This window comes from Plecotus auritus (assembly GCF_963455305.1).
Source record: "Plecotus auritus genome assembly, chromosome: 9".
Classification (NCBI taxonomy): domain Eukaryota; kingdom Metazoa; phylum Chordata; class Mammalia; order Chiroptera; family Vespertilionidae; genus Plecotus; species Plecotus auritus.
Window position 1 is genome coordinate 113,251,105 of NC_137783.1, and position 9,561 is coordinate 113,260,665.

General features: G+C 39.4%; 1 protein-coding gene and 1 pseudogene across 2 annotated transcripts; both read right to left on the bottom strand.

Moving 5' to 3' along the window:
* Positions 1-943, bottom strand: LOC308233383 (olfactory receptor 52D1-like; annotated as a pseudogene). The gene has a single exon. The product of its transcript is annotated as an olfactory receptor 52D1-like (transcript).
* A 7,263-nt stretch (positions 944-8,206) lies between these two features.
* Positions 8,207-9,151, bottom strand: LOC308233370 (olfactory receptor 52K1-like; the record flags this gene model as incomplete). Its single annotated transcript, XM_080640295.1, has 1 exon — positions 8,207-9,151. One exon carries the CDS (start codon positions 9,149-9,151, stop codon positions 8,207-8,209), a length of 945 nt encoding a protein of 314 aa, XP_080496421.1.
* Between the last annotated feature and the right edge of the window lie 410 nt (positions 9,152-9,561).

Genomic DNA, 9,561 nt, shown 5'->3' on the forward strand with positions numbered 1-9,561 from the left:
TCAGTCTCCACGACAGTGCAGGATCCGAAGCACCCACTCCCGCATTTGCTTGGTCCGGGCTCCATATATCAAAGGGTTGATCATGGGAGGCACCAGGAAATAGAGATTGTCAATGATAATCTGTAGATGAGGAGCCATATGATAGCCTAAAATCTGGGCCAGAACAGAAAAGACAACAGGAGAATAAAAGAGAGCAATGACACAAAGATGAGAGCCACATGTGCTGAGAGCTTTGCCCGTGCCTCCCAAGAGGGTATTCGAAAGACAGCATGAAGGATCAGCCCATATGACAGACTGATAAAAAACAGATCAAATCCCACAGATGCTACGATAACCATGAGGCCATAGACAATGTGGTCAGAGATGTCTCCACAGGCTATCTGCACCACAGCCATGTAGGCACAGTAGGAGTAAGCAATGACATGGGTTTGGAAGCTTTCCAGTCTTTTTGCTAGGATGGGTGCTGGGGTCAACACTGCCACTGCCCTGGCCAGGACAGCCAGTGCCATCTTCACAAGCATGTTGTTAGCAAGGATAGTTGTGTATCTCAGAGGGTGCCAGATAGCCACAAATCTGTCAAAAGCCATGGCCAGGAGGATCCCAGACTCCATGACATAAAAGGAAGGGATGAAAAACATCTGGGTGAGGCAAGCATTGATGCTGATTTCTTTGGCATTCATCCAGAGATACCTAGCATGCGGGGCACAGTAACACTGACCAGGGAGAGGTCAACAACTGATAGCATGGCCAGGAGGAGAAACATGAGCTCATGAAGATTCTTCTCTACCCGGATGATGCATAAGATGGTGGCATTGCCAATGACTGTAATGACAAAGACCAAGAAGAAAGGCACAGAGAACCAGCCATGGGAAGATTCCAGGCCAGGAATTCCAGCCAGGACAAATGTCAAGGGCTGAGGAATGGAGCTGTTGCAAGAGGACATCCCTACCCTGAGCTCCTTTTTCCAAGGGCTGATTCCTGGGGAGAAAGAAACAAGGGACATTTTGAAATCAGTGTATATTTCCATTTAAAATACTGGGTAGTACTTTATGGTGGCAATCATAATTATATTATGTCAACTAATGATCAAATAAATGTTTCTGCAACTTGTAATGAGAAAGGAGATAATCCTAGGCTGCAAAAGGAAGAAATAGTCTCAGGGATTAATTCTCAATAAAGACATATCAACTCCATAGTTTAGATTGTGGCTCTGATCCCATTTAATATTCACTGTGTGAAATCCTATAGGATTTTTTTTCTCAGATAGCAGGGCCTGGCAAGAGACCCCACATTTTCAACATTATAGGTAAAAGCTAGAATTCATGGCTTTCACTCAAGATGAGGAAGTTGATTTTTATCATTCCAGGGTCCTCAGCTCTTGAGATTGGCCTTGGTTCTTTAGGTTTCTCTGGAGTATTTGTTGATTTTTACAAAGAACCTCAGAAACCGGCTGATCTTACACCTGACACAATTCTGGAATGAATATTTTGGATGACAAAGGCGGAATCCAAAAAAAGCCTCAATAGATAATAGTTTAGTATTCAAGTTCCAGTAGTTTAGTATTAAATCATTGTAGGGAGTGGGTAAAAGTAAAGTTTAATGGGGTGGCATATATATGTGAATTCATGTGGTTTTGTATGGGGAACATAGTTCAGTGATTAATTGTAATACAAATTTCCATAGAAATAAGACTACTGTATTTGCTGAACCTTTTCACCTACATTATTCTTTTGAATAAAAATGCATATTTATAAATTATTTGATGTTATAGATTAAATAGTATATTTAACAGATTAAAAGTAAAAAACAAAAAAACTATATAGTAAATAAAAATAAAGGAATAAAAATAAAGCTTTTTTGTTATTAATATGATTGAAATTAAATTTCACTATTAAAGTTTAAATTCCAGATTTTGTTAGAAATAGTCCAACTATATAATATTTAAAAGAATCACACCAAAGAAAATTTTCAATAAAAGTTTAAAATAAACTCTTAAAATGTTGCAGAGCTGTTTGCAACTATAATGATATACAAATTGGTATAGCTTTCTTCAAAATCAAGTTTAAAACATTTTCATTTCCTGTGACCATATACAAAACTTAAACTGAAATTAGGATGAAACAATATAACACAAAGTTGCTTTAAAAATAAAAGTATAGTAATATTAATATTGTGTCATTTTAATTGTTGATGAACTTGGATTATTTATATTTTTTGGTAATTAATTTATTCTAAATATTTAAATACCAAAACAGAGTGGCATGTCTGCTAAAACCCCACATATATACATCATGTAATTGATATGTTCAGATCTAAGTATGTCATATATCAACTGCATTTGGTAAAAGGCACAGCATAGCTGAATGATAGGTTGGTCTCCTGGAATTTAACTTGGTATAGCGATAATAGCAAGATCTTTGAGATTACACATGTTTGAGATACAATCTCAGCCCTGCCACTTATTTTGAAATCACTCAGATGTAATTTGAACAAATTGTTTAAGCCTTTGAACCTCATTTTTTTTTCATATCAAAAGTGGGATAAAGCTTACATTAAAAATTGTAATGAGGATTAAATCCACCATTGAATTCCAACATTATATAAAACAATATTCTTGACATAATTCTTGGAATATTTTCTTCTTTTAGTATGAAGTACAAAGTTTAAGTGAAAGATGCAAAAAGTAATGTTCTTTTTTGTTTGTTTGTTTGTTGTTTTGCTTAAATTAATCCTTACCCGAGGATATATTTTTCCATTTTTTAGAGAGAGAGGATGGGAGAGGTAGAGAAAGAGAGAGAGAGAGAGAGAGAGAGAGAGAGAGAGAGAGAGAGAGAGATATTGATTGGTTGCCTCCCACAACCTGGGTATGTGCCCTGGTTGGGAAGTGAAACTGTGACCCTTCAGTGCAGAGAATGACACTCCAACAACTGAGCCACAATGGCCAGGGCATACTGTTCTTTTTGTTTTTTGTTTCTTAGAAAGAAACTGTAACTAAGATAAATTAATAGTCTGGAATTGATAACATAAGAAGAAAGATTTGATGGCCCTGGTAATTTTATCCTCAAATATTTTTAGATTCATTATATTCTTGAGTGGAAAAAAGAATTTAGTATCACCAGAGAGAGATACCTGACCAAAAAAAGATGCTAAAAAAATTTAATAGGTTCATTTTAGTTCAATAGGGGAAATAGCCCTATCACAAACTCATTATCAGTTAGAAATTGAATGATCATCAATCAGGAATACAGTAGATAAAATTCCCCATATGGTGGTGGCATTAGGATATTATTAGTGCTTTAAGCAACATGGTAAATTTTTGCCTGAGCTATCAAAAATAATTGCCAGCAATAACAATATCAACATTAATTTCAAGTAAAGAGATCATCAATTTAGGTGTAAAAATTAGAAAGATACTTATTCTTCCCTAAAGAATGCCACTGGATATTCTAAAAATTGCAGAACCCAACCATGGACTTAAAAGGGTTGGTGATTAGTATTTAGGAATCTGTTTTTCCTACATGACTTTGCATCCCAGGAGTTTCTACTCTTTTCCCTCCTTCTTCTTCTCTGTTTTCCTAGAATAGTACCTGTAGATGGTTGTGAGTCTGACCACAGTGGGACTGGGACCAGCAAAGCAACTGTCCACATGAAGTTCAGACAAGATCTGTTGATGTCCAGACTAAGATGAAGTGTCTGAGCTGGAGGCAGATTTATGCTGGTTTGTCACTGCCTCCTCTCCCCACTTCAGGGTCTCTAGGGGCCTCTCTGTTAGGCAAAGTGCTTTACTTGGCTTGAATATTCTGAGGAACAAAGCCTACAGCCAGTTATTGAGGGTAGCACATGTAGTTAAAGGGACAGAAGGAGAGTAAACTTTGGGTTGTGAGCACACAATGGAGTATACAGACGTTGTATTATGAAGTTATACGTCTGAAATTTATATAATGTTATTAACCAATGTTACCCCAATAAATTTAAAATTTAAAAGAGCAGATGTTTGGGAGCATTGTAAAACTAATTTGTGTGTGTGTGTGTATGTGTGCGTGTGTGTGTGTGTGTGTGTGTGTGTGTGTGTGTGTGTGTTGTAAGAGGTGACGTGTATGGCTTAGGTACTGTAGGAGAAGAGTTAGGGCTGAGGAATCATTTAGTATGAGGTTAAACTTAGAGTAAAAGAAGGCAGAACTGTTTGCGTTATAATTCTATACAAATTGCTTATAGCTTGCTTCAAAACCAATAGTTTAAAACATCTTACTTTCCTGTGACCTTGGCAACTCCATAAGTAAAACTTAAAGTGAAATTAAGTTTTAATTTCCTATATGCAATTAGAATCCAAAAAAGGTGGAAAAATGTATGCACTAAGTAAATTTTAATTGACTAAATTAAAGCCATTGTTTGGTAAATAAACTATATAACAGAAACACAGAGAGTTAAGATTAAAGTAGGAGCGATAGAAAAGATTTAGAAAAAAAATATTGCACAATACCAAGTTTAAGGGAAACTGAGTTTCAGGTTGTCCCAGGGCAAGCCACACAGATCTGGAGCTGAAGCTGGAGGGGGTTGGAACTGTAGGAACTGCCAGAGGGAAGCCCCTGGGACTGTGGCTAAAGCAGGTGTAATCTGCAGGAAGTCCTAGGGACAAGACACACCTAGGTGGGAGCCATGCTAGGGTGTGTGCAAGCTGAGGGGAGTCCCATGGGCAAGTCAGGTGGCTGGAAGTTTCTCTCTCTCTCTCTCTCTCTCTCTCTCTCTCTGTCTCTCTTGCAGAAGCTGTCCATTCAGATCTGTTCTTCTTCAGGAGGGAGTGCTCTGTCTGTAGGTGTAAATTCATTGTTTTCCTGGGACGAGGTGCATTCAGGGTCTTCCTATGCCTCCATCTTGGACTGGAAGCCCACAGGATCTTTTTAAAATGCAAACCTGATTATGTCACTCCTGTGCATAGAACTTATATTGTCTAGTTTTCAGTATAAATTTGAGAATCCTTAGCACACCCTACACACCCCTGCATGCTACTATCCAAGCCTTACTCAGCAACTCTTCATTTCACCCTCTATTCCAGCCCATGAAATGGACTTCCTTCAATTCTTTGAATGCATGACACCCCTTCCTATCTTAAGATCCACACATGTTCACACATCCTGTTCTCTCTCCCTGTAACATTATCACCCCATTCAGGACCTCTCTTTCTTTTTAACTCCTAATCAGCATTTAAGTAAATGCCATTTTTAAGGGAGCTTTCCTTAATTCTCCTAGACTAGATCAAAACACTATGTTATGTGCTCTTATAGAAATCAATATTATTACTTGACAGCACTAAATATCCAGTATATTTATGCATTTGAACATCCCTCAATTATATCATTTCCATGAGGATATAAACTCTCTGAGACTTAAACTTCTCTTTTGCTCACTTCTCCGCAGAATTTAACCAAATCTGGCACATTTTAGCCACCCCATAAATTGATTTTTGTTGTATGAATATATGAATAAGTTGCATATCTCTTTTATTTGACTAGAATTTAATTCAGGGCTTTTGAAGATTTAGTTTTGTGACTATTATTGTTAAACATTCAAATTTGAGAGCCATTGGTAGATAGCTTATAAGTATTAACTCCTTAGTTCATATTTCAAAATGTAACGTATAAACAATTCTGATAATTGTCAAGGAATGTATTATAATTAAACTAGAGGCCCAGTACATGAAATTTGTGAACAGAGGTGTGTGTCTCTCAGCCCAGCCTGCACCCTCTCTAATCTGGGACCCCAAGAGGGATGTCTGACTGCCCATTTAGGCCTGATCCTGCTTGCCAGTCTGCCTTCCTGATTGCCCCTAACTGCTTCTGTCTGCCAGTCTGATCACCCCCTAACCACGCCCCTGCCAGCCTGATTGATGCCTAACTGCTCCTCTGTCAGCCCAATTGCCCCTAACTGCCCTCCCCTGCTGGCCTGGTCACCCCTAATGGCCTCCCCTGTCAGCCTGGTCACCCCTAACTGCCCTCCCCTGCAGGCCTGGTCCCCCCCAACTGCCCTCGCCTGCTGACCTGGTCACCCCTAACTGCCCTCCCCTGTCAGCCTGGTCATCCCTAACTGCCCTCCCCTGCCAGCCTCATCACCCCTAACTGCCCTCCCCTGCAGGCCTGGTCCCCCCCAACTGCTCTCCCCTTCAGGCCTGGGTCCCCCCCAACTGCCCTTCCATACAGGCCCGGTAGCCTCCAACTTCCCACCCCTGCAGGCCTGCTCACCTCTAAATGCCCTCCCCTGCAGGCTTGATCGCCCTCAACTGCCCTCCCTTGCCAGCCTGGTCCCTCCCAACTGCCCTCCCCTGCTGGCCATCTTGTGGTGGCCATCTTGTGTCCACATGGGGGCAGCCATCTTATGTGTTGGAGTGACAGTCAATTTGAATATTACTCTTTTATTAGATAGGATTGCATAATTCATGGTACTCCAACTAAAAAAGAAAATACAGCCAAAAGGTCTATCTTGGCAATTCATCTTCAGGAAATATCCAACATAATGGCAATATTCCCAAAGTTTACATTTCCATAAGGATTCTCTTCTCTTTAGCCCGAGAGAGATCTGTCCCTACTCCTACTATCATTGTCATTTTTCTCCATTATCTTACAAAAAGATCATCATTAACCCTGTCCTTATGATTTTAATTCAACTAGTATCTTAATTATAACTATCACATGATTAGGAGTTCTAAAATACAGGACACATAAATTCAAACGTCTTATAGAATCATTCCTTCCTTCAGAAGCATTCATTGAATTCATGTGTTCATAGATACTGAGAGGTATTAGTGATAAAAAATAAATGGAGGATACTCTTTAACTATGGGGTTGAGTACTTTTGTGTTTATTTAAATCCAGGCATCACCACTTAATCAACATGTGACATTGAGCAAATTATTTAAACTCCCTGAGTCCAAATTTCTCATCTATGAAATCGGACTAAAACTCTGATGATTCTGGTGATAACATATGCTTGCATGTGTACATTGTTCATACATATCTGACAAAGTCTGGCATATAATAAACATGCAAAATTATACTTGTTATGGTAATCCAGTTATGTAGTGTCTATTTATTAAAGTCTACCATGTGGCTCTAGTATAAGTGACTTTCTTATGTGCTTTCACTCATTTAATCCTTAAAATTCTTATAGGGAAGGAAATTTTATGATCCCCATTTTATTAATTATGACAATAATGCCCAGAAAGTGACTGGATATGCAGATAGTAAGTGACAGAGATAAAGGATGAATCCAGGCACTCTGACTCTAGAGCCAGTGCACTTAACCTCTAACTATATTAAGAATTTAATTGGACAAAGACATACCAGGTTAACTACAGTATATAGTGACATTTTTCACAATAATAGTAGGGACAGTTTTTAGTTAGTTTTACTTGAGGAAATAAAATTTCTACTAACATGGGGAGTTTAAACAGGAGATGTACCTTGAAGTATAACTAAGTTTTTTTTTTGTAGATAAGAAGGTGCCTGGACAAAGGGAAGCATTCTAAGTAAAACCATGAAGATATAAAAAAAAAAAAAAACACACTTATTTTTTGGACGAAGGCGGGAGTCTTTACAAACAGAACAGAGCATACAAAGGATGCATAAGTATGACAGGAGAAACATGAGAAAGGTAATACATAAAGGTTTATTTTATTATAGTAATCTGTGAACACGATTATTGCAATGTGGAACTTTTCTACAATTCTATTGTTGTGAAAATAATAGGCAAGTATTTCTTGTATTCAGAAGACATGAATCTTATTATATTGACTCTTCTACAGAATATTGAGTGATCATTGATTTTTCAGTTAGTAATAGTTCCTGTGGAATTTTTTGAGGTTCTTATGAGTTTCTTTGCTTTTTTAATCACTACCTGTTGGACAATACACTATAACCCCCTACTCATATAACAGAAGGTCAGTAGTAGCAGGGAGCAGAAGGGGACCCCTTTCCAATTTATCAAGTTCTAAGTAAGCTCCTTAAAATTCAGAAGTACACAAAATAAAATGTGCCTACTAGTTGCATTAGAATTGGGAAACTTCTATAATGTGTGGTTACTCTTCCCCATTGGAATCTGATAAAAAGTCTTATTTCAGCAGAAGGAAATGTCATGTCTATTATGAGATGAAATAAATTATTTGTACTCTTCCCTTCACATTCTGATACTGTCTCTGCACATAATTTCAGCATAATCAGGCAAACTTTACCCTTAGAAAACTATGAACATAGTCTCGAATTTTCTTGGTCCTAACACCATACACAATGGGATTAAGAAAAGGTGGGACCAGAAGGTACATATTGGCAATAAAGATGTGAATCCGGGGGGCCACATTGTGACCAAAGCGGTGAGTGAGGAAGGTGAAGACAGCTGTGGAGTAGAAAACGAGGATGACACAGACATGAGAGCCACATGTGCCTAGAGCTTTAAGACTTGCTTCCCGTGATGGAAGACGAAAGACTGCACGGAGGATTAGAACATAAGAGATGACAATAAAAAAGCCATCACAAGAACCAATGACAGAGGCCACACTGAGGCTGTAACGTTTGGTGGCTCCTGTGTCCACACATGCCAGCTTCACCACAGCCATGAACTCACAGTAGGTGTGGGCAATGACTCGAGTCCTGCAGTAGGGCAGCTGTTTGAGCAGGATGGGATGTGGAGAAAAGAAGACTGCTCCTCGGAGTACAACAGAGGCTCCCATTTTGGCAATGTGAGCATGGCTGAGAATGGTGCTATGGTGCAGTGGATGACAAATGGCCACATAACGGTCAATGGCCATGGCCAAAAAGAAGCCTGATTCCATGCCAGTAAAGCTGTGGATGAAGAACATTTGGGCCAAGCAGGCATCAAAGGCAATGTCATGGGCTCCAAGCCAGAAGAGACAGAGCATGCGGGGCAGTGTAGATGTGGAGAGGACCAGGTCAGTGACCGACAGCATGCACAGGAAGAGGAACATGGGCTCATGAAGGCTTCGCTCTGCCCTCACCACAGCCAGGATGGTCACATTCCCCACCACAGCCACTATGTACATGGAGCAGAAGGGAATCCCAATCCAGACATGCAGGTGCTCTAATCCTGGGATGCCCATCAGCAAGAAGGTATTTGGAGATGTTTGAGATTTATTGGCTGGTACCATGGTGCCGCTGCTCTCTGTCTTTTGTAGATGGAAACCTTTTTAAGACAAAGTTATCTTCCAAGATCATCACACCAAGTCTGGCAACAAATGAAAAATGCATCTGGAAGACCCCAAAACATCATGTTAGAAAACATAAAAGGTTGTAATTTATAGTGAAAAAAAAACAAAACACCAAAAAACCCACAAAACAAAACTTAGTAAAGCTAGGCAAAAACTATGCAACCAGACACAAAGTGCTTACTATAAACCAAGTCATGAATCTCACAATTTATTAGAAACAAAACAAAACAAAAAACCCAACAAGGCCCACACTGATTTGGCTCAGTGGATAGAGCGTCAGCCTGCAGACGCAAGGGTCCTGGGTTTGATTCCAGTCAAGGGCACATGCCCCGGTTGGGACTCGATCCCCA